Raw genomic sequence first — 26,650 nt, forward strand, 5'->3', positions numbered from 1 at the left:
ACTCTGCGAAAAAAATTGTGAATCTACTTCTTGCTCCCATCTACAAATCCCACACTGAGAAAGAACATCTGCGCAGATACCTTTAGTGGAATAAAGACGGGTAATATAAAGACTGTTTAGGAATTCTTATATCAGCTCCATGAATTACTTTTCTGTATAAGGTTAAAGCAGAGTTTTTAGCTTTAGGTTGCTGAAGTTGCATGATATCTGGATATTAAACTTGAGACCTGTAGACTGAAGTCTTATTTCAAATTGACATTTTATTGAATTCTGATGTGTGTTTTACAAAACCCACAGCATATAAAGGTTTGGATCAAGAAAAAAAGGTTATTTGCACTGAAGAAACAAATCAATCCTTTCAGAATTCAGTTGCTAATTTTACAATCTTTTCAGGTCATAGTTTTTTACTAGAGGCAAAAAAGTGTTTCTTTGCTGTCTAAAGACCACTTGAAAGCAGCAGACATTTTATGACAAGTCTGTTTTGATCATTTTTCATGTAGAGCTTAAAGGGCATATAAATTTTGATGACATTTTGATAGCTAAGCCTTTAAAATGTTGTACTCTTTTGAATGATTCTTAAAATTTCCTTTTCAAATTTTCTCACTATGAAATTAGAAATACTTTTTCTACATTTTTCTCATTTGAACAAATTACAGAATTATATTAATGAGTTTGATTTTTTTTTAAACATGAAGTGGCTTTAAAATTATCTTGTTCATTTCACATTTGTACTTCTTTGTAGCTACGTTATGATCTAACTCTACAAGCTTTCACCTAAGGTTAAACAATCAATGTAGTGGGGTTCTGCTTGTTTTTACCCCGCTTGCTGCTTATCTACTTGTCTTACTGATATATCATATACCTTTTCTTCTTCACTAACGGAAATCAGGATGCTCAATAAGCTCTTATTCAAGTGGTTCATATGTGGGGAATTGCCTTAAGTAGCAATGTTGTTCTTTGAGGTTATGATATCCAGCCAGAGCTGCCACCTCTGGATTAAAGGGAAGGGTAGTTTAAACCAGTTTTGATTTGTTGGGGGCTGATGTAGGTGAGGGATGGGGTGCACCCGGTGTGAGGAAAGTGGTGTAGGTGGTTGACGCTCTGCAAATGGGAGCTGTTGGTTTGTCTTCTGGTATTGCCATCTGAAGACTTTCACAGTAAACATTTATAAGAGATCTTAAACATTACTGTCATTGACTAGCATTCAAATTGCACTGCACCTCTGTTCATTACATTCTGTGATACTGTGCAAAGCACAAAATAAGAGAATTGATCTCATTTTGTACCTCTGTGAAAGAGGTCAGTGTTGTTCAGGGGGGAGTTTCTCTTCTGCTGAAACCTGGCTGCTTTCTGCGGAGAATTTACTACTATATTTAAACATGCAAAACACAAGAGAAGACGGCATACTTAGAGTCATTACAGTGGTTGCTGCTCCTCTTCCCCTCATATCTCATTAGAGTCATTACAGTTGTTACTTCTCTTCCCCTCATATCTCATTAAGGCTTTTGCACTGGGGTGCCTGTTCCCTCTATGGTAGCCTGGAGCCAAGTCCCTCGGGACAGGCTCTTTTTATTGCTTCCCCCTTTGCACAGCCTCAGCACTGTTGGGTTCACCTGCCTGTGGCCAGTCATTTTGCCTGGGGGATTTGCAAAGTGCATAATAAGATTATAATTTTGTGAGTTCAAAAATTTATTTATGAATGTCAGGGCTCTGAGATTCTGAATATTTCTTCTTTTTCTGAAATGTTTACTGGAGTTTTTTTTCTGTTGCAGATACTGTAAATACATTTTATCTGCAATTATTTTCATTTTGATAACTAACTTATTAAAGCAATGAAAGCGTGCTTGTGAAAACAGTTTATACATCTAAAGTAACTAAAGTAATTCTAGTATTTGAAAATTGCATATGATTTTGGTGTTCCGTAATAGTTTATGTTGATTTTGCTGCCATTTGCAGTGAGATTTGGTGCTCTGTGAGACATCCCAGTTTGCCTTCTTCTATCTCCGTCTGATCAGTTTATTTATCAATATATCATCCTGCATAGCATGGAAATAATTTTATATTCACAATCATAGTCATGAATTCCTACCTGGCTATTTCTCCTGGGTAATGTTTATGTGTATGCCTTCAGGGGACTTTTTGTATGGCTACACTTTGCTTCTCCTATTCTCTACATTGCAGCTCATTTTTTTGACAGGATATTGCTCTCTCTGTTCTATTTAAATAGCCATATATTCAATCACTGTGTTAAACAAAGGGATATTGATTCTTGCTGGTCTCCAGGTATTTTCTTCATATGAGGGTGTTCACACCAATAATGTAATCAATTAATGTTCTCTCTTTCAGGTTTAACAGATGAAAAAGTGAAGGCGTATCTTTCTCTTCACCCCCAGGTACTGGATGAGTTTGTGTCAGAAAGTGTAAGTGCAGAAACTGTGGAAAAATGGCTAAAAAGGAAAAATAACAGACAAGAAGGTAGGTGCTTTTTATTTGTGATTAATATTTAGCTTTGAACAGCTCAGTTATGTTCAGATTTTAAAAGGAGATCTGGTTTTGCTATAGCTTGAATATTATAATTTTTGTGTTTAAGTTCTACCATTTTTTCAAAGGCAAAATAGGCTAACATGTTTTTAAATATTTTGAGCCTTTTGGTATTTTTATTTTGAAATATACTGGTATTAATATTGAAAGTATAGTTTACCCATTTTGAATTGCAAATACTATCCACCAAGCTGTAGTGCCTTTTTTTGAGAACCTAACTTGGTTTTCTTGGATAAAAAATTAAGTTTTGAATTAAAATTATCCAGTATGCCTCAGTAAATTACTGGGTATACCATCTCAAAAGTTCCTACTTGCAACATGTAATTAAGTCAATTTTAGATAAGAATGTTGACATAGATATTGTAACTCAGTGTGTTAAATCCTGGAGGTATTTCTGTTGTGTTGCTTTAGGTTAAATACCTTGTTGAATAGACCCAGAAAACTTTGTTTTGAGCCAGCTGGGGTTGACAATGATCATAAGTTTTGTAATGATCTTAAATTTTGTGAGATTTTCTGCGAACATAAGATTCATGCAATTCTAACAATGATTTGTAATGTACCAGGTAAAATGCAAAGGAGGAAATTACCAAGAAGGTTAGGGAAGAAACACTGGTTTTGCTCAGTGGCTGACTTCTAAGGTGTTTAGGGTATAATAATTCTTATTTTAAATAGAGGGGCTATTGTTACTTCCTAGAAGATAGTGTTTTCTGCAGAATTATGAAAAAGAAAAACAAAACGGTGGACAAGGGATGCAAAAGGCTCTATTGAGCTAGATTTTTGGTGGTAATGACTACATATCATCCTAAAGTGGCAATAAATTTTTGTTGGCTTAAAGAGATTACCTAGCAGCAGAATAGAAGTCTATAGCAATAGACTGTTTACTGCTTTTCTTGTAGTTTGCAAACTATAGCACAGCAGGAGGCCTATTGTTATAATCCATAACAGCAATCAGAAAAACAGTGTTATGAATCAGGGGAATAGGTTGTTGTGACAAACAGATGATGAAAAATACACTTGCATGTTACCTGAAAATAATGCTTCTTGTTTTTATGAGCTATGCACATTTAAAAATACTAATTTTATCTAGGGTGCTTGAAATCACTGTAAGAAATCACTGTGTGTTTGAAACACTTTATAGTGTGGGTTAAGGATCTTTAGGCTAAAACCAAATAAATGCTTTGGAGAGTTTTTAGTTTCAAGAATCATATTTTGCTAAGTGGAATTTATTACCAGTTGCTCAAAGTTTCCAAATTTTGGGGAGAAGGCTATAAATGAAAGATAAATTTTTGTGAAAGTCCTCATAAAACTTTTTGTAGCAACTGCTAAAGTAAAGTGAGTGCTGATCATTATCCTAGTGAAGTTTTAATGTGAACAGGTACTACAGTGGGATTTGTCTATTTTTTTTGTACACTTTAAAAATTCTATATTATGGCTGATTTTTCCCCAAACTGGTATTCAAAGTGTGAAGCAATAGTTATGCTACCATTAACATTTAGATTCAACCTGTTATCATCCTACAGGTCTTTCTGCCTTCCCTGCTATTTCCCTTTTGCTGACAGTGATCTTTAAGGTGGCCATAGTTATTACCCTAAAGACAGTAATGCAGATGGGGCTTCTTTAGGGCTGGATTTTAGATAAAAATAAGCACAATCAGATTTAAAACTACACTTGCCAAGTAAAACAGATTAATTTGAATGCATTTTGTTTATAGAATGAAATGGATATTGGTGAGCCTTGTCTGTGATTTTCTTGTAGAAAGATTAAGTCTATAGTCATAAAAAATATTTCTGATAACAATATATTCTAATCTTTCAGAAAACAATATTTCAGAAAAGACATTTGCTAGATGATTTACTCATTTCATTTTATGTATGTACAAATTCTACTGCCTGAGTTATGATGGCATTGAGAAACAAGGGGGAGAGGACATAACTGATCCTTTTGGTGTCAGCACAGATCTGTGATGACTTGAAGTGACTGTGTAGCCTAAGTCACTTTACATCAGTAGGGGTATAATTTTCCCTCTATCCCTTTTGCTTCAGTCTAGTCTACTTTACAAATGCTCACATCATGTAATGTGATACAGCCGGAAAAGTAAGCTTTGTTTTTATGAGGAAGTTGCCAGGCAGGCAAAAGGCTGTTTTGAGGTCTCTGGCTTAGTGTCTGTACTCTTACACGTTGGTGACGCAGAACAGTCATTAACCTATATGCAGAAATTGTGTCCTGCCTGATTTACAGCCATCCAGCTGCGTGTACTCTTCAGCCAGAAGTCAATGGGCCTGCAGCCAGGGTAGTTTATCTGAACTTCATTAGCATGAACTGAAATGTCTGATTTGGACTTAAATGAACCAAAATTTATCTGTGACTGAGATTCACTGAATTAATTGCTGTAAATGGTTTGGAGTTTTTTTAAACCTAAATTATTAAAAGGGAGGAAATCATTAAATATTGCAGTATTTAAAGTATAACTTTATCCCAAAATCTAATGAGTTGAGTCCTCAGTGTGTTAGATCTTGTATCTATCGTGGTAACATGATACATTGAAATTTGTTCGTGACAGGTTGATGGTGATGTTGATCTATCTGAGATTATAAGACATCATTTTTCTTTAACTTTTTTCTTTTCTTTTCCTGGTGTATTGGAGAAAAACTGCAAAAGTAGCATTGGAAAGGATTGCTGCTTATGTTGATATTTGGGTATTCAGTGCAACTTTTTGAACGCAACTATTTTCTACCGATAAATTACATGTTCAGAACAAACTCAGACCTTGTATTACTGCACACAGAATTTCCAAACAGCTCTATTTGTAATGCACAAACACTTGAGTTTTAAATTTTTGCTATCCAGATCATGGCAGAGTTAATCAGAAGGAGATATTTTCTTTTCCAGATGCCTAGATATAGTACTCACAGAACTCATGAGACTTCTTCCATTGTCCTCTTTCATACCGTTCAAGCAAAAGTGGCAGATGATTGTAGCCAGAACCATAATATTAGGAAAGCTTTGGACTCTGCTGCTGCATAGATTCTCATCTCCTAACAAATTTCTCAGAAAAATATTTGTAAATTCCAACCTTAATTATATTATTTGAAACTTCACTGCCACAACAATAAGAGGCTAAGCACATTGATTACAAGCCAGATGTGCATCTTTTACACTGTTGATACTGAGTGTTGTAGATGTCTTTCCTAATCTTTTTAATTACCTCTTATAATAAGAAGAAAGGACAAACTGTACTGACACAGAATTTCTGCCTGGAAAGCTGCCTATATCACTTAAGAAACTCATCACTTCCCATGGCCCTCATGTTCATCGCAGTGCATGGCCATGTGCTTAATTACTGCTGAACGTGGAAACATTGACAGCTTTGTACATTATTTTTTTTCCAGCCAAATTTGCCAAAAACATGAAAAGCTATGTATAGTGGGAACTTAAAGTGCTTTGTCATTGTGAATACAAATGTTGTTAAGTAATTAATAAATACAATTAAAAAAAATTAAATGGAATGTAGTACATTTGGTACACGATATAACACTGATTATACCCAGAACTTATCATCTTTTAGGTATAATTGACTTACTGCATCTCCAGGAATGTGATATTTCATAATTGACCTGTTAAAAAAATGAAGTAATTAGGAATTAGTTGCTTAATATAAGTATGGCATTGCTGTAATGTTTGAACTATACTAGGCTACATCGCTGACACATAATAAGTTTTTGCATAAATAATAAAAGTACAAAAAATTATTTCTGTTGCTGCATTTTCAGGTTTTTAGATATCAGCATGGCAGGATTTAAAGTTGGCTGCAGTCGTGTAAGAGACAAAGTAGTGAGTTTTTGAGAGGTGTTGATGTGTGGCTCTATTTAGGGAGCATGTCTGTACTTAGGTTTTTTATTGTTAAGGAATACCAAAGTACATATTTCTGCATTAGATCATAGTTATTCCATTGTTTTCTCTTTGAAATATGTTATTTATTCCTGCTTTTAAAAGGTGGGGTATAGAGGCATGTTATTTGCATTTTGCCTAAGGTTGTTAAATAGATGGAAGGATGGCTAACACGCATTTCCATAAGCAGGGATAGTGTATATAAAAAGATACATGTAATGTGGATATGTGTCAGTATGTGCATGCTAAAGAGATGTCAGCTTGCTGCCAGAATTACAAAGAAAAAAATGGAGCCTATTCTTGATTTGTCAGTTTCTGAGGACTGTGCGTTTTTGCACCAACTGAGCAGAGGTACCTGTTCTGTAGTGCAGGGTGGTAGCTGTAGAGCTGTAGGTGAAGGGTACCCGGAATCTGGAGACTGTCACTGCTGTGATGCTCCACAGCTTGTTGCAATTCTGACTTCTCCCCAGCCTAGGCAAGAGGAACTGATTTGGCAATGTGTTAACAACCTCCTTGATTTATAATTAGGGTGTCTTAATATTTCATTGATGCTGCAGACATGCTGTTTTATTCTGATGCGTCCCTGCTGTGCTTATGTTTGCGACATCCAAGCAGGGCTTCTTATTACCAAACCCTACTATTTACATATTTTGATGCCTTTCTTGGATTTTATTTTTTCATTTTTCTCAAAATAAGACAGAAAGACTGCATTTTCCAATTCCAACTGGTATAATTGCTTGCTGTGTCCTTGCTCTTCATTCAGTGTTTGCCAATGGACAGTTCGATACAAAATGTTGGTCTAGGTGGTCTTCTTGGTCTGAACCAAGGTAACATATGATACTGACAGGTGCTACTTTCCTGGGATAATATCCAGACTGGCAAAACTTGTCTCTATTGTCAATGTTTTTATCAGAAAAATTGCAATAATATCTGGGGGCTTTACTACGTAGATCCTGTTTCTCTGTGTATTTGGCACAGTCCTCACTTCCATGGAGATAAAACTCATTGGTAGACTTTTGTATGGCATAGTTTGCAGGTTGCCATTTTTTATGTGTCTAGAAAGTTTGTATTAGTATCAGTATTTCAGAGGCAGACAAGTGAAGGAACTTCCCAGTTCTGTGGTGGAGCGCTACATAGGAATGCCATTTTAGTCCAGATAATGAAAATGGAATACGTGTGTCAGAGGTACAGAAGAATTTTGGAGCAGGTATCCTGGGAGCCTGTTGTATTGTACCATTGCTTTTAAAAATAGTTTTATTGCTGCATCATTTCCTGAAAGACTCAGTATAATTTTCTGAGGTGAAATGGTTTGTTTCCTGTGTGACCAGTTCAAATTTTTTTATTTATTGTTTTCTGTTAATCAGAAGAGAATCAGCTTATAAGTGGGCTCATTTTGGCAGTGAAGATATTGAGAAGGAGTTAAGGAAAAAGTTCTCCCTGTTGTGTTGTCAGTCTGTTTTTTTGGACAGAAAATGTTAATGGAAAGGATGTTTAGGTTAGATAGAATAGGATTTTTTTAAAGCATTGACAGTGCAGAAATACAGAGTGGTGGCCTCTTAGTAGATAATACTGAGTTCTTCAGAGATGATGAAGTCTTTTGTTCAATGTGTGTCTCAATGTTGAAGCAGCTGCTAACTTTATTCTTTGTTATTTGAATGTCTATCACTAGCAAACTCCAAACAATGCGAAAAATGGCATGGTAAATTTTTTTTCTTTTAATTTGCTGAACAGTGTGAGAGCTTACTGTCTGTTTTGGGGGGGGGTTGGAATGGGTCAGGTGAAGGAGGTGATTTTTCTGTTTTTCTGGAGTTCTGCATATTTAGAATTGTTTCGATGGTCAGAGATTTGCCGAGGGTAATCCTTTAAGGACGATATGTTTGGTCTTAGGAAGTAGACGTCACTGCTTGGTCTGAGTTCCCTCTTGAACTAATTATGTTAATCACATTATATCTACAGTAATTATTCTCCACATGTACTTATACTAATGTTTGTTGTGTCTTTGTTAAGCTTGTATTAGGAGTGTTTATGTTTTTTCTGTCTGCTCAAAACCACTGTTTCTCCTTACTTCTAAGCCTCGCTTAGCAGAATCATTTTCTGTGCAGTACTGCTAGTTATATTAGAAAATAAACAGATGTTCATTTTTGTCATTTCTCAATTTTTTCTATAAATTAGGACTTGGAGCTTCTTTTATTATCACACTGAGAAATAGGTTTTTCACTTTTCTTACTATTTCTCTTCAGTTTACATTTTGAACATTTCCAGATAATCAATATCATTCTAGAGTGGGCAGTATAAGAGAGATAGTATTTCAATAATGGGTTAATTATGTGCAATACAAAACCATTTCCCTCCTGTGTGAGACAGTTCTCCTGAATGTTTTCTGCCTTGCTGCTCTTTGTTTTCAGATTGTTTCTCTCCTGTACACTTATCTTTGTTCTAAGAGTAAAAAAATCAAGTCAACAAAAAAAAAAAAAAAAACAACTCAGTAATTGGTGGAGAGGATCCATTCTGCTGATGTATGTGGAGACTGTATACCCAAGTAGCCAAGACTCTTTAATAATGATTATTTATGTCAATGTTAGCTAACCTGTTTTACCTGCATTGAAATGGATTAGGAATGTTCCCATGGTCTGTAAGCTGAGAAAGAAAGAAATAACAAGGGAATAGTCATTAATTTTTATGGGACTTTCAAATCCAAGTATAGAAGTTTAATTTGATTAATGTTGGCTAGACAAGGCCTGTAATCAAAGATTGACCAATAAGGGTAAAAAGACAAAATGTAAAATAATTACAGATGTTAGCATTGCTTGTTCTGTCCATTACATGAGACTTACATCTTTGAGGAAAGAGAAGTATGCAGTCACACAGTGTGATAGTCCTGTTATACCACATGTGCACCAAGAAAGGATATTTATTCATGGATATTCTGTATGCGAGTAGTAAAAACCCAGTTCAGCAAAGTTCTCAATGTCTTATCCGTATATTATATATGTATAGAAATTCTGCATCTCTTTTGTATCACAGGAAGTACAGGAAGCCCTGAGGATGAATGAAAATTTATCTTTTGCAGTGGAGATGTCTAGTTGGATATAAATGTTAATGCCATGCTCTAAATGGATGTTTCTCATGTTTCTGTGGACAGAAGCAATTAATGATATTTATAATGATATTTATAATGATATATAATGATATATGACTTAACCTCATATTGGCTATGAATGAAGATTTTCAGCAGAAATTTTACTTCTGAACCTGCTCTGATGTCTTAAGGCTTTGAAATCAGATTGCATACACAGAACAGTAAGTCACAGACATAGTATGGGCTTACTGTAGACCAAAAAATTTCAGTGTGTGATTCTGTAGTGATTTAGCTAATCATGGTGGTGATTTGGTTGCTTTATCTTTTGAAATATCTATGATGAGATGGAATTTTAATCTAGTTGTCCTGTGTTTGTTTATCAGATCAGATTTATTGCAGTTAATTTAAAGTGTGTACTTTCCATGGTGAGTCATAGATACTCCCTTTATTTGTCCTAGTGGCCAGTGGTAGATCAAGTTCTTTGTCCAAAAATCACTTCTTCATACTCTTCATCCTGGCAATGAAACGAATCCTATCAAATATCTTGCAACTAGACTATAATAAATGGCTTTTGTTTTGTTTTGGGTTTTTCTTTTTTTTTTTTTTAATATATTTTATGAATGAAAGTTAAATTATATTCCCACATCATTCAGCAAGAGGAAGGTCTAAGTATGATTTCATTCCCATCAGTTTACTTCTGTACATTCCCTAATTGCTCCTTCAGGAGATTATAGCTGTTTAAATATGTTACAGAAGGAATACATGTATTACACATAAATAAACACTGTTGCATCTGCTTAGCTAACATTGAGTTTTGTTTGTGTCACAAATATTATTCAAATACTTTGAAGGTGTTATTAAGCATGTAGATAGAAATTTTTGGTTCAAAAAATGTACTCACATTTCAGACAATAGAAAATCCAACAACAAACAAACCCACGAGACTTTGAAATGAGCTCTTTTCAGTGACCTTCAAAGGTACTAATATTGGACAGAAAATCCAGGTATTGGAGAAAAGGTCCTCATGAAGATTATTGAGGTTCTAAGAACTTGGACGTAAACTATGGAATTCCTAGACAATTTTCACTACAGAGGACTTCAGTATTTTGAGAGGCATTTTAATTTTCATAAGCTCTCTGAAAAAATGGATGCATACAAGGATGATAAAACCTCATTTGTAGTGAAAACTAAATCCAGATGCATAGAAACTGCAAAGAATCTCATGAAGTGTCAGATAAGAAAATGGTTTGGTTGATCTTTGCCTCTGAGGCCTATTTGCATGGCATGTGACATCTATGAGGCTAAACTGCTTTTTCTTCACACCCAAATATGATCCTGCGTCCAAGCTACCATCTGGAGTAGTCCTGGTCAGATGTCAGTCCTCTCATCTGATGCCAAATATTGTTTTGGGAAAGTGCAGATTGGCAAGATCCGAGCCATGCTTTGGGTGCAAAGTTAATCAGGAACCGGTGATATTCAAGTCCGGTCTACAGCCCTAATTTCCACCATTATTTTGGGCCTAGACTGAATTGGCTATTGCAGTTCAAAGAGGAATGCTGGGAATATAGTGGAAAAATCTGCCATTAGAGCTTGGGAATAGATAGAGAGCTTAGCCAAATGCAACCAAACAGGAAGCATCATTAAGTCACTGTGGAAATTTGAGGTTAGTTTGAAGTTCAGGTGCTCTGTACAGGTAATACCACCTCCTCAGGATACACAGAAGAGCAAAATTAACCAGATGTGTGTAGATGTCTCTAATCTGTGTTTCTAGAAGTCAAAAAGCAAGGAAGAAAGGAAGTTTTTTGGTTTTTTTTTTTACATGGATCTTTTTGGTGATACAATGTATGTGACAAGGTAACATTCCCATCAGCACAGCAGAAGGGAACAATGAACTATTTGACTGTCATCATGTGAGGCTTGGAGGAACCACGTCACCTGACTTTATCAATGGTGAATAAAACTTGATAACAGTCCACTGAGTTTAATTGTGTTTAATTATTTTAATTCTTTAGACAGTTTGAGCAAAATGTCTGACTGTCAATTATGGAAGAGGAGGAAGTTGTGTATGGTCATTTTCTCTAGATCTGAGGGGAATGGATCTTTTTTTTCCCTGTGGAACACTTAAAGCTCAGGTGTGAGGAGGTTTTGCAGGTAATTATAATGGGTTATAAAACCAATGTCAGTTGGTGTTGAGCCAATGATAAGTGTGAATTTTACTTGAAGGATTTGTCTTGTTTAAGCATAAGGATGGAAAAGCTAAGAAAGAATTTATTGCCTAATTAGGTTAAAGGATAATTTCTTCTCAGAAGAATTATTGTTTCTGATTTTTATAAATTTTGTGAAGACATTTACATCTACTTATCTAACTACATGGCATTTGAGGATGCCCAGTTACTATCCATAGGTCTTGCGTTCTTTTGTAGGAGGTTTGTTGTTATTGTGGAGGGAGTTAGCAAGGTCGGAATTTCTTGCACTGGCTAGCTCATCTAGTTCAATTCAGCCAGAAAAATACCCCCAATTCTTATAGTGATATCTCTTTATAAAGCCTTTCTTCCTTTATTGTCTTTACACTATGAGGACTTTTGCGATGCTGCTACCAAGCAAAAAGGGATTCTTTATTCTGCAAAAGACCTGAACTGTAGCAGAAGTTTTATAATTATGACTGTTGTGATGAAGACAGTTGACAGATTTACCTTTTCCATAACAGAAGAATGAAGGGCACCCTGCAAAACAAATTGACTACAGATTTGAAACAACAGGATGTCCTTTTTCACACAACCCATGCCTAAATTATGAACCTATTAGCATAATATATTTGAGATGTTAAAAATGTAAATGGGTTCAAAAAGTGATTAGACACATTCCAAAGAAGTAATACTTCATCAAGAGCTGTTACATACTATGATCCTGATGCAGCCTCCAGCTGAGAAAATTCATAAGCATCTGATTGCTCTGAGGACATACTGGAGTAAGTATACTCTGTACATCTGTAGTCTGTGTTTTCTCTCCTTTTCATACAGTGTAAATTTCTTATACTCTTTTCTTATTTCCTTTCTAAATGAGCTGTTACTAGTCATTGTCATAGTCTACAAACTTGAGTAGATGGACTTTTGGTTCAGCAAAATAGGGTCACTATTCTCTGTCATTATGCTTCTCTGGCCTTTCTGGGATTTATGTACCACCCATTGTTAGAACTGTGAGTCAGATTGTCTTAATAATTCATTTGAATATGCTGGAAAAGAAGCTGGGTTTTTATACTCTAACACATTGTTTATGGATCTTCTTAGATAAGCTGCAAGAGGTCTCTTCAGTTATAACTATATTTGAAACTCTTTGGAGACAGCACCTTATTCAGACTTAATGTTAGCTGCAGTACTGAGCTAATTTTTTTATTGTTTCTTTCAACCTGCAGTATGCAGAGATACCCATAAGTGATGATCTTTGGCTACAGAAGAAAAAAGTTTCTCTGGTTGAAATTGCTGAGTAACAGTGATTAAGAGACATTCTCACATTTCTTTTTTAATGCAAAAGTAGAATATTTTGTGTGTTTTATTGTTTGTTCAGGTAGCAGAAGGGAGCTCTTTTACAGAGTGCTTGGTCCTCATCCTAATGTGCTGGTTTCATTTCATCTATCATTAAGTATGGGGAGTGAAAGGGAAAGAGAAAAAGGGTGATGGTGTTGATAAGCAACAAGGATTAGGAAATTAATAAGACACAATTCAATAAGAGGTGTGGGAGGAGGAATGCCTGTGAGTTTTTGAAGGGTTTATAGCAATTGGGTGTTACTGACATCAGATTTTGGTGACTGGAGTGGGAAGGTGGCAACAAACTTGTTGCATTTATACTAATGCAGTCCAAGAGGGTTCATTGTGAACACTTGGAAATATCTTCATGAAGTGAATCAGGTATTTGTATAGCAATAAAGAGATGTTTATTCTGGGGGACTTGCTGGGCAGTGATTTTGGATTTACAGTAAACACTTGGGAAGACTTGTCAAAACAACTTTTTAAGCTAGTAACTACACAGTTGACCCTTCGTTTTAAATCAGAGTTGTCATGATCCACACAGTGAATGCCCTTCTGGAAGAGGAGATTATTTCAAATGAAGTTTTGAATTACTAGAATGTGCTTTTTTGGCATTGTATTACCTAGGAAGCCATGTGCTTGTGACACCTGCTGGTTTGCCATCATATATTTCATGGTTTCAATCGTGAATGTGCTCAAAGAATAATCTGAGTTCATATCCTTGAGCATTTCAAAAGGTTAATAAAAACCTTTGCTGTGGTAAGCTCACACATTTTAATAAGGACAATAGTAAAAGTAAAAGAAGGACAGGCATTTTTTAATTCTTACCAGGACCCTTTTTGGACATTTGCATCAGATATCACCATTGGTTTTGAAATGTTTTTAAAACATGTCCAGGATCCAAACTTAGAAGAGGAATCAGAGGAAACTGGCTTGGTAACTGTTGTGTTTCCTAAAGGAAACAGATGAGGAATCCAGAGAAAGTATTGAATTTCTGTTCTGACTTCTCAGTAATCATGTTATCTCAGTCTGACCTTTGCTTTGAAAGTACCTCAGATTAGTTGCAAGAGATTGTATTTAGTTAAATGTATTGCATTTGATGTATTTAATCTTTGCAAATTTTCCTTTTAGTGGTTGCACAAAGTCTATGTTGAGTTCCAGATACCAGCATCTATAAACACAGGGAAAAAACCCACAAAGCTCAAATTTATTTTGTTAATCTCAATAGAAAGGCCTGGCTTAATGCAAAAGCAGAATGTATTTTTTCCATAGAAAAGATATCTGGAATTCTTTATGAACAGTTGAAATGCTGCAGAAAAATACACGCAAAAGAATGATGCCTTTCTTTGAGTTGATGATACAAAGTGCTTGTTGTTTTGCTCCTAAAACACATCCAAAGATGACATCTCAGTGACTGTCTAAAAAGTTACTCTATGCAAAAAATAGGGTTAAAAAAATTGTTAGTACCTAAGTATTTGCTCCTGTCTTTCTTACTGAACTCGTATCAGAAGAACCCTTCAAACTTGCTTATAAATCCTCATCTTATTGAGCAAATCCTTGAACAAATTCAGAATCTTACACATTTTCTCACTACTAGTTTCAGCATTTACTAGAAAATTATTGCTCTGAAGATTAGTGTTTCAAAGATACTGTGGCGTAATGCATGAAAAACTGAGCTGCTCTGTCAGTAGAGAAGCTTAGAAAACAGCTTACCTGCTTATCCCATTACAGCTTACTCATGCTTTTTGTAAACATCCTTGGCTACATTCCCAGTAAAGATAGGGATATGAAGTGGCTTTACCAAGTGGTTTCCTTCTTTCCCTTATGTACTGAAAGGAGAGCCCTTTGGGGAAGCGTAGGACAGATGAGAAAAGGACAAAAGCAGGACTAGATGCACGTAGGCTATGAAAAGGAGGAGTGGATTGTTTAATGTATTGGTGATGGCAGGCTGAGACACTCAAAATTTTCAACTAATTAGGACCATAGATGCAAGAAAATGTAGTATTTTTTCTATTTCTTTTTCTAGCTGGTTTTTGTTCCCATGATGCTGCAGAGCCTGGGTTTCTTTGGGCTTAAAGAAAACCTAATTTCCAGGATATAACAAGTTGCATTTTAAGTAATAAGTCCTGTTTATATTAATATTAGCTGTCAACTTAAACCAACATGCTAGAGTGGGTTTCTGAAAGAATGCATGCAGTTATGTACTTGTTTTATGTTTGTGTGTGTTTTATACTTGTTTAAGTTTATGCATCAAATTAAAGGACACTTGCTAAATTATGTATGGAAAAAGAAGTAAGTTTAGTGACCGGTAATAGTTTAAATGAGAACTTTTAAAGTAGTTAATAAGGATTTTTGCTTGTTTTCATAATTATGAAGTGATGTTAAGTAGGAGAACACAGGATTCATCATGAAAAATTATTTCTGCATATTTATTTTGCTGTGTTTTCTGTGGATCAAATTATGTACACTATGATTATGACTAGCATTGATCAACTGACAGACTAAATTGAAAGACTGTTTTCCTTAAGTTTTGCGCTGTAAACTACTTCCCAGTATGTTGCCAAAGAGAATGTGTCTTTAGGGACAGAACCCAGTCTGCCCCCCACAGCTAACTGCCAAGCCTTTCCACTGGAAAGCCAGCCATGTATTTCCTGATTTCTTATTATTTTCTACTGCACAGTACGGTGCATCCACCCATTTACAGCACTGAGCCACAGCTTTTTATTTAATGGTAATCTTTTGTATTTGATATTCATAGGAATAAATTTTCTCTAGCCTTGTAGGTCGTATTTCTCCCAAGACAAAACTGAAATATAATAGGTCCTTTTTTTTTAAAGTGGTTTTGAAAAAGTTGTAGTCTCTAGCAATGGGTTTTTCTTGGAACCAAACGCATTTTTACCCTATTATTGATTTTGTAGGCACACCTTATCCAATTTCATTGCTGTACTACAGTCAGCATGCAAAAAAAAAAAGTAAATTAAGGAGTAGGTTTGGATTCTTCCAGTATATCTGCAATTGTAATGGAAAAGAAAGTATTAAAGGCAATAATACAATGAATCACAGGGATCTTTTAAAACAAGGTTAGGCAATCTGTCATTGTGCTGTCAAAGCACATTTCTCTCCATGCTTGTTTTCTACTTGAAATTTGGCTAAATAATTCAAAACTAGGAGGCTGAAGATAATTTTCAATCTTAATGCCCTTCCTCTCTAACTGTTCCTAAAATATTATCATCTAAATAATCATTCCTAAATCATCAAGATGCAGGATGGACCAAAAGAAAGAGTATACTCAGAGGTATGGCTTAGCAGTGTTTGTCTTGATTGTTAAGAAGTATTTCCAGATTTGAAGAGAATTGTGTGAATTCTTACGTAAACCTCTCTCTGTGTGCTCTACAGGTACCTGAAACATATTAAAGCTTCTTACTTATTCCAGTCCTGTGCTAAAGGAAACTAATAAATAGAAATGAATGTTGATGTGATCATCACATTCTTTGACTGGAAGAACCCATTAAATCTGGACATCTCTGCGACTGCTACATTTTACTAAAGAGGATGTGTCCGTGTCTCCAGCCTGAAGGAAGCCATAATTGCATTTTGTTTTATTAAATATTAAACTATTACATATGAATTAACTTGTCATGTTAAAAAAAAAAAAGGTAGCAATCATCTAAACAAAGACAACTTTCAATGCCTCCTTGAAAGTCTTTCTTAGGAATCTCAGGCTCCTTAAGTCAGCCTTGAATAGCCCAGTCATTAGGAAACTGAGATGCCAATGAATCCTGTCAGCTCAAGTGGTGCTCGCTCAGGCCAGAACTATCTTGTTCCCAGGAAATAACTCTGTGGTTGATTTAAGCCTGCACTGCCTGCCCTCAGCTTCCATCCCTGGGTGTGTATATCCAGCCTTTCCCATGCACTGGTCGTTTCGCTTATGTAATTGTAGATTATATCTATGGCTCAGCTGCAGCTGTAAACTACCCCAAGGCAATGGGGAGAGCACAGAGGTGGCAGTTGAGGCTCAAATTGGTTTGTGCTGGTGGGGACCTGCACCTTGACAATCCTCTCTAGATAGTTTAAACTCTTCAGGAAAAGAGGGTTTCAGATATTCTGATCTGAGATGGCATCAATTGGATCTGATTAAGTAATAGACAAACATTGACAAAACGCTGGATGTGGTTTAGGCGATACAATCACAGAATGGTTTGGTTTGGAAGGAACCTAAAGGATCATATAGTTCCAAACCCCCTTCTGTGGGCAGGGACACCTTTCACTAGACCGGATTGCTCAGCCATCCATCCAGCATGGCCTTGAATACTTCCAGGGATGGCACACCCTCAACTTATCTAGGTAGCTTGTTCCAGTGCCTCCTCACCCTCTCAGTAAAGAATTTCTTTATAATGTCAAATCTAAACCAACTCTCATTTCAAATACATTCTCCCTGGTCTTGCCACCATGGGCTCTTGTAAACAGTCTCCTTCCATCTTTCTTGTAGGCTCCCTTCAGGTACTGGAAGGCTGCAATTATGTAACCCCCCCAAAGTTTTTTTTCCAGGTTGAAAAAATTGCCAATTCTCTTAACCTTTCCTTATATGAGAGGTGCTTCCTCCTTCCACTCAACTTGGTGGTCCTCCTCTGGAGTCACTCCAACAGATCAATGTTCTCTTGTGGTAGTGGATCCCTCAAAAGAGAAAGTGCCATGCAATTCTTTAAACTCTGGAGAAAGATTCATGCTTTGAAATTGTACGTGTCCCTCTTCGAGGGACAATTTTCCATGTAGGTATCAAAGCAAGGACTTTCCAAGAATGACATGTTAGACTGAGTAAAATATGCACAGAGAGGACAGGGTGCTTAAAGGAGTTAAACATTAACATAGATTGTGCTAATAAAAGTTGCAGAGAGAAGTGGTGTGCGTTTGAATAAATCTGCACATATGGGAACTGGTATATATTAATTTGGAGTGAAAGCTGAATTTTCAGTTTGTTAGCTATCTCTTTTTATAGTAAATCCATTTTGGCACATTTTGAAGGTGACAGGAATTTGCATCTTATTCAAGTTAATTAGAATCCTAACAGACACCACTTTACCTAGTCAAGACATTGCTGTGGCTGGAAGAAAGACAATAGAAAGTAAGGCAATAAATTACAAATCAGCGATTCCAAAGTGAATTCAGTGTAGGCTCATAATTCAAAATGGTGAAGAGAAGTGCAGATAAAGCACCTCAGGTATCAAATAAGCCAGTGTGGCACAGAATTTAAAAGCACTGACCTATGTGCTAGATGAATTTGGCTGGCCTTTTGTTTATTTCCTAAGAATATCACCTCAGAGAATAACATTTCTGTGTATTATTTCTGGAGCCATTTCATTCTCACTTATTGTACATCATAGTATAAATTTTATATATACATTTAAAGAAAAGCAAATGTAACAGGCTTTCCCCCTTTCAGCCGTCTTAGAGACTGTCAAACTTGAAGTTCTTTTTATAGAATTCAGGCTCAGAATGCATGGAGTAACTTGGAAGTGACCCTGGAAAATAAATTATTGTTTTATAGAGCTTTTTTTCTGCATTGCTTTTGTGCTTTTGTTTTATTTGGCATATTTGTTTTTGTATACTAACTCATAAATGTGATTTTATAACCCTTATTTGTACTTTTATGCTATTTTGAATCCAGCAGCTTCATTTGCAATATTGCTGTCTTTTTTTGTATAGTTAGTGTTGTCTAATGAACTTATAAATACTTCATTCTACTAGAATTTTAATAATGCCATCTGTTCACTTGATGGAAAATGGCAAAGCACTCTGAAGCAACTACCTTTATTTCTTTCTTCTTGACAGCTATATTTTTAAAGCTTATGATTTAAGTTTCCAGCATTCTTTTTTCATTAACAGTAGCAGTGAACAGTATTGGAAACAAAAGGATTTTTTTTGTGCAAATCTTACCTAGTGACTTACATGTATGGTTTTCTTTAGATGCAGTTTGAGGTTTTTTGATCTGTGTAAACAGTATTTTCTTTTTTTTTTTTTTTTGCTGGATCTTGTTTTCCACCATGGCAGAAAATAAAATAATCCTAGAGAGGTCACTAAAGTACATCTCCATTGGTAGCATCTGATGTCTTTGTCCAAGGTGCTTGCTCATCCTGCCATCTTTGTCCCTTTCTTTCTCCATGTCCACCTTTTGAAACTGTTTTGAAAGTCTTTTGCTCTTCTTTGTGCTTTCACTTTTGCTTTGTTTAATTATGTTAATGTTTGTGTTTTGAGCCGCCAGCGTATTATGTAGTTATTAGGCTGTTCTCTTTGGTGTACTGTTTGGTGACTTAATCTCACTCCTGCAGTTAGTTGTCAAAACAAGTGGCCTGATGTCTAGAAATGGTCTAGGGAGGTAGTGCTGCATGTGAAAATACGGTGACCTTGTATGTATGCCTGAGTAGATGTCAGACCCAAATGGGTTAATTAACACAGCTCTGGTGTTTCTGAACTAGGTAGATGTAATATATAAAGAAGTGTCTAAGAAGCAGTTGTTTCATGGGGTTGTTTTTCCAAATTCCTCATCCAAGTAGTTGTGTGATGCTTGCTTACGTAAGAAACTCGTGTTGGTGTTGACAGAACTCTGTGGCAGGCCTGATGAAGGAAGTTGGGAAGAATGATCCTGTAACTGACAAATTGTGAGATTCCTCAATCATGACTGTTTCAAAACTATTTTGAAGGCATGGTGAGAAGGGACTTGGATTATGAATTACCCTTTTCATACTTGCAGGAATAGATTTCTCGCTTGGTTGCTGGCTCTCAGTGTGTGATCATTAGTAGTTCTCTTAGATTGACAATTTGGGAGATAGACACAGCTCCTTATCCCAGCAGGTGGCAACTACAGCCGTGCTGAAGTGGTGCGGTTTGCTCTGGTTCCCTTTATTCCACTGACAGAAGTGGTACTTCCACTTTCTCTTACTGCTGTGTTAGATATAGTTTATTAGCTTCCCAGCTGATTTCTTTATGTATTTCCTGATTTCTTATTAAGTATTTCAATTAATTTACCATCTGCATTGGATTTTGTTCGTTAAATAAAAAAATGCACATGAAAGTAATTTTGTCTTGCATGAACACATGCAGTTCTTCATTTACTCTAAGCTTGTAGATCTGACTTAGCAGTTTACCTTGGACATTGCTTTTTTTTCCTTTTTTTTTTTTTCCTGCTGAATTCCTTCTGAAATTTCCAGTTCAATCTCTTTGTGTGAGTGTGTGTCTGAGTCACATTTGCCTTGCAACCCCTAAGGATGGCATGATTTCTGTCACCAAGTGTTTCTCATGTTCCTAATTGCAGAGAGACTGTGATTTATCTCCCTTTCTTATGGTTTAATGATTCAAGGAGCTAGATTCTTATGATAGGACTGTCATCAGTGATAATGTTCTGATAGTACAGCCAGCCCTCAGTTTGAAGCCTGTGTCAAAGTCTCTGTACTGAAAGTTGGTATGCAATAAGTAGATTTGTTGGCATAGTGGAGCCTGCGGATATGCTGGTGGGCATGCACAGAAATTGTCAGTGCACTGAGGACTGAGTTCTACCTGTAAATTTTTGTGGAACCTATTGGAGAACCAGTCTAGGTTGAAAGATAATCTGGATGGTTATGTGACAAAGCATTTAATGACCATATCTCCTGATGCATGTGGACTGCTAGGTGCTGGGACTTTGTGGTGTGTTCTGGTGTTGGAGTGTCTGATGCTGGCTGTTACAGCATGTCCTCGAGGTTACACAAGACCAGTCAGACCTATATAAACAGAGCTTCATTGGGAACATTCTTGTTTTCAGCCAGGGACAACTGGTATTCATCACATTTTTATCTTGTCTTTTAGTAAGCTCACTGTCCAATAACCTTCCTCAATTACTTCACATAACCTTAATATTATCTTAGGGTTTCACAAGTGGTTGAGTCTCTACAACTTAGTGAATGATCATTGTCATGTGAGCAGTGAGAATCAGCAGAGTAAATCAACAGACCTACTCATCATTGGGGTATTTGACTTCCTTTCATTTCAAGGAATTGGGTACCAGACTGCTTTGGAGATTTTTTTTTTTTTTATTAATCATAGTGCATGTATCCCTGCCTGGAAACTTTTCTAAATCTGGCCTAGCATGTTTAATACTGCACCTACTATTAGAGAGAGGTAAATTTTTCATTTGTTCAAATGTCAGTAGAAGAATACTGAAATTCACAACACATTGGATTTGTTGTTGTTGTTGTAGAGCAGCAAAAAAGATAATTTTTACAATTATTTTTTTCTTGTATCATTCCTGTGAACTATAATTATCTGTCATTATAAAATCTTTTTAGAATAAAACTGACTACTTCAGGAATTCATAAGGTGCAGTCATTATCTTTCACGGAGAACTGTTTATAATTTTGTAGTTACATATTCTGTTCCTTTCCACACACTGCAGTTATAATTTTATATATTTTTTAGTAGTCTTCTCATTGCAAGCAAAATGTTTTACTCACAGTGGTGGTACTGATAAGTAGTAAATAGTTCAATCTTTTCTTGGTTTCAATCTGTTCATCATGTTAGTGTAACATGTCATTTTTCAAAGACTCCAAAGTCATGAATTATCTGCGCATCATTATTCTGTAATATTCAACTCAGTCACTGAGAGCTTGATTATGATTACTGACAAATCAGCTGTAATGTCCTAAAAGCAAAAAGGTTTAATTTGTAAATTTTTAACTGTCTTTTTAATCTTCAGGTTTTTTCTTGATTAATTTAAACATTTTTTCAATTTCTTGGTTTTCAATCTCCGGAGTAAAGTAAATAAAATACATCACTTATCTAAATGTACCTATGTTTTAGTTACAGTATGGTTTCTTCAGAGGGAATGAAATCATTCCCCTGACATACATATGTGTCACACTGCACCCTCTCACGTGGTAACCTCTCCTCTCCAGCTCTAATGATCCCTTACCCTTGTTGATGTTAGCAAACTTTTCCTCTGGGGCAGTTTCTTTTATTTCTTTTGTCAGCTGCTCTAAAGAGAAGAAAACTACTCAGTCTTGATTCTTCTGCAAATTCTGAGGATTGTACTGCACAGTTCAGTAACATGACAGTTGTTTTCAATGTAGTCAGAGGTGCAGAAAGATGAAAATCAGGCAGGCTGCAAAGCTTCTTGTTGTACTTTTGACTCTCTATAGCGATAAACACTGGAATCTGAAAATTTTAAACAACTTCTTGAGAGTTCAATAACTTACAGTTTTTTTACATGGACATGTTTTGCCCTAAAAAAACAATCTTTATGTTCCTAAATGGAAGGCAATGAGAATACAGTGATCAAAAAGGCAGGAATGAAAACAAAATAGAAATAATTAAAAGCGAAAAGTTTACTAAAAATGTTGGTATCTGAGTCTCTGTCTCCCCAGAGTAAGTGAAATATTACATTCTTCCTAACATGTGTTAGATTATTATGTTCTCTTGCTGTCACTGAGCCATATGTAGTATTTCCTGATCCAGAAGCTGACAATCTGCTGAAATTTCTTGGTCTGTTTGGGCCAACAATCTTGGAAGCCTCGCTCCATGCCAAGGATGGGAACCTCATGGCACTGAGCTGTGTGATCCCATCCCTTGCCTCGTTGGGCGCAGAGTGGAGTGTGGGCTGTATATAGATGTTGGGAAAGCAGGAGGAAGTGCCTTTCCTTAAAGTTCTCCAGGCATCTTATCAGTTGGGAACAGGTATTCATGGTCTAGGAATAAAAAAGCCAACCTACAGAGGCCCAGCAGGGTCGAGAAGGTGTGTGTGTTTTTAAAACATCCACATGTCTTGCAGTGGACAAGATCCAGTGGGGCTTTCTCAGGTTGCTGGAGCTTTGTAGGACTTGCTTCAAGCAATGTTCTCTTTAAATCATCTCTTTCAGCTCTGAATCACTATATATTACGGAAATGCCATGACATTTAATACAAGAAAGCATTTCTGTTTTCCAATGCATGCTGTAGCAGTTCTATTGATTTTAATGCAATTGCTTCAGGTATATGTCTGAGTAGTATTTGAGCCAACGGCGATGCAATATTTTCCTTTTCTTTGAAAACACCTGCTGCATGCAATAAAACTTTGATTTTGAAATTTGAATTTGGTATTTGAAAAATATTCAAGAGTGAAGAGACATCTCTATTCAAAAGTGAGAGAACAGATTAGTAGTGATAATGTTGTTTCTTAGATACATTGAAATGGGGTTGTTACTGGATGATAGTCTTCCTTCACCAAACATGCTAACATGACATGTAATCAGTTTTAAAGAAAGCTGCAGTGCAGCTAGTGGAGTGAAAGTCAGGCAGAATTGTGTGTCGGACAAGAAAAGCAGTAGATATGGGCATAAAGGTATAGCTGTAAACGGGTAAGGATGAAAAAATGATAAACTGTTTCACACACTCTTCAGCCCATTGTCTTGTGGCTGCATTCCGGTAATAAACAATGGTGATTGCACCTCGCTGACTGATAGTATAGGTGAGCTAACCAGTTTAACACTTGTCATTCAACAGCCCTGTTGAATAGGATATGAAGTCATCATTACCATAAAACACAATCATGCACTTTCTTGGTAAAGCATATTTACTGCTGGAAACTATTAAGTTTCTTCCTGATGGTCAGAGCCCAGGTTCCAACATGATTTTTGCTGAGATATATTAAACTTGAGAGACTTCTATAGAATTTTATGGAGCTTTTAGCAGATGTAGAAGTGCCCTCCTTAGATTAGTTGAAGCTGCCGCATACATTTTTTAGTTGAGGATTTTTATGATCATGGATGTACACGTGTGGAGATACCATCCGTCGGTATGTTTTGTAGTACCTGGATCTTCCTCATGCTTTTCTGTGCTCACAAGGACTGGTGATACTTTCAGAATATGCCTTTTGGAAGTTTTCTGGCCAGAATAAGCCATCCTGCAAAATTGCTACAACTGTTTAATCAGTTTAGTGTGGGCTAAGAAAATAATAAACTTCCAAATTTACCAGGTTTAGGTATGTCTAATGAAGTCAAATGCACAGTCTCCTGAATCCTATTGTGTATAGTGCTCTGTTTGCTTATATGCGAAGGAGTGAATTAAAATTTTAGAACACCTGGCAGAAAATATGTTTCTCTGCTTGCCATCTGCAGTGAAGTCTTGGTTCAGGCCTTATTTATTGTCTGATGCATGTTACTCAAGAAGAGGAAGAACTGAGCATCCTTTTTCAGGAACTTAAAAATAGCAGTGTAGATCTTATTGTTCATGTGAAATAGCTAGAATTCGTGTTTTGTCCTGCTTCAGGGAAAGAAACACAGTGTGCCACTAGTGATCAATCTAATGACTATTCCCTTTCAATGTCTAGGCCTATGTTTAAACAAACTACATTAGTTTTCTGTGAAGTAACACAACAAGTGCTACTGAATTGTGAGGTAAATCCAGACTGTTGAAAATCAGGAGCAGTGTTCAGGTGCCCTTAATGAGATTGTGCATTAGGCAAGAATGTTTTTGTGTGGTGGCTTGAAATTTCTGTTGCATATGTGTGATAGTTACTGCTTTAGGAAACCCACTCTCAGCTGAGGTATCTTTGAAAGATCCTACAAATGCAGTGGAGACAGAAGCTGCCAGATTCAAGATGTCTAAAATAAGGATGCAAATTGCAATTAAAATAGACTGACCAGTTTCATCTGACTGATGCCATTCTACCGCAGAGATTAAGTAAACCTTTATTTTAGGGTGGTGAGATCAGTCTTTAACCAATCTACAGAAATTGATGTGGAATTTCTATTGATCTATAGGTGTATGACACTTTTCAAGGTAAAAAAAAATCAGCAAATATATCTCTGCTGGTCTAATTGTATTACAAGCAACTTATGTCTTATTATCTGAAGCCTAAAGCAAATTTTGAAAAGAAAAATTATTAGGACATCTGCTGTGTAGGAAAACATTCCTTAGGAAACTGTGACTCTAGAGCTATCAGGGACCTCAAACAGAATTAATCCTAAGCATTTGTTTGCTGTCATCAACAACATTAGTGTACTAGCAGCAATATTTAACTACACAGAAAAAAAGAACAGTGTAAGACCAGGGAGAAAGTTGATATTGTTTTTGCAGAAGAGTTCCTGTGATAAAACTAACTGGGCATTAGAATTATTGCTTCCATGGTAAATACCTCAAAATGTCATGTCTGAGATGTTGAAAACTTTCTTTGCATTCAAGTTTTCTTTGTGACTGCTCTGGCTTATCATCTTGCAATTGTCAAAAACTTACTGGCCTTAGAATCACAGGCTCCCTGAATAAGGTGAATAGAGGGAATCAGATGAAATACATGGTGCGCAGATTCAAAATAAAGTAGTTTTTCTGGTATTATGTATTTGAACTGAGGAGCTCATAGCATTTTGAGAATTCTAAAGACTGGTGAATCAGGTTTAATACCCAGACAAACAAAATCTAACACCCCTCCTACCCCACAAAAGTGTGAGGTAGAAAACCCCATCCTTTAAACAGAAAAGTGTCATCACTGATTGAAGAAATGTTTGATCCGTTGGTTACTGAAAACTGAGAGTACACTCCAAGGAAAGTGTCATGTCATCACTCTGTTTTCTGTTGCTCACATTTCCTGTTGCTCAGTGTCAGAAATCAGGTAATAGGAGAGAGGGATTTTGAGTGTAGCTCTGGCTGTTCTTGTAGCTGGTATGTAGATTTGTCTGGTTCAGGAAGATAACATCACTGAATGTGGCAGAGCATATGTTGCACATTGCACTGTGAGCAAAAGAACTGACTCAAATAGTCAAATTAAGTTTGTCTGTGTTCTGCATTTGTAAATTAGTGGTATATCATTTGACTGGGATTAAGAGGAGACTGACATTCGCTCATGGTTGTGAAATATATTATTTTCCTTAGCTCTACTCAATTTTGAGGGGAATTCTGTATTGCTATAGAGAATTATTTCATCAGAAATTGTGTATTAAATGTTTGCTAGAAAATCTGGGCGTTTCTACCTTTCTTGTTTAAAAGTTCATCTTAAATGGCAAGATATGAAGAGCCTTGGACAAATGTAATAATGTGGTATTTTCTGTGAGATTTAATCTATTTCCTGACTTATTTTTAATTTCTGAAGTATAGTAATTTGACTCCTGTGACCAAATAAAAGATTACAAGTAGTTCTCTTCATGTTTTCAGAAACATGTAACCAACTGGAGGTTTGAAAAAGTGTTTTTTGGTGTGGTTAAACTGAAAATTGGAAACTCCTGTGGCAGATGTGTTCTTGCTGTATAGCTGCCCTCCCTGCATTTTCAGAAATACTACTTAATGTTTTAGCTCTGATATTGTACCTGTGTTTATTTATATGTATTAAACTTACTAAAAATGCATGAAAGCAAAGCGTTATAGTTTGTATGCATATATATATATATATATGTGTGCGTGTGTGTGTGTGTGTACAACCTTAGAATCTATTTTCTTTTAACACGTTATGCCAGATCTCATCAATGATATTCTTATTATGGCTACAAGGGTTTTTTTTTTTCCCACATCCAAGGAAGTCAACAGGTCTAGCATCTTTGATATTAGAACAGAGGTTCTAAGTCTGCTCATTAGCTTCTTGTAGGATGTTGGTGACATGTACTTGGTAGCAAAGGCCTTTAATTCT

General features: G+C 36.1%; 1 protein-coding gene across 5 annotated transcripts in view; it reads left to right on the forward strand.

Annotated features, from left to right (window-relative positions):
• Positions 1-26,650, forward strand: part of PDE10A (phosphodiesterase 10A) — a 166,244-nt gene that overhangs the window by 70,975 nt on the left and 68,619 nt on the right. For all 5 annotated transcript variants that reach the window (XM_038130515.1, XM_038130517.1, XM_038130514.1 and 2 more), the window contains exon 2: positions 2,347-2,475. In XM_038130515.1, coding sequence (XP_037986443.1) covers positions 2,347-2,475 — 129 coding nt within the window. The remainder of the gene's footprint in view (positions 1-2,346; positions 2,476-26,650) is intronic.

This window comes from Motacilla alba, chromosome 3 (assembly GCF_015832195.1).
Source record: "Motacilla alba alba isolate MOTALB_02 chromosome 3, Motacilla_alba_V1.0_pri, whole genome shotgun sequence".
NCBI classification, from domain to species: Eukaryota; Metazoa; Chordata; class Aves; order Passeriformes; family Motacillidae; genus Motacilla; species Motacilla alba.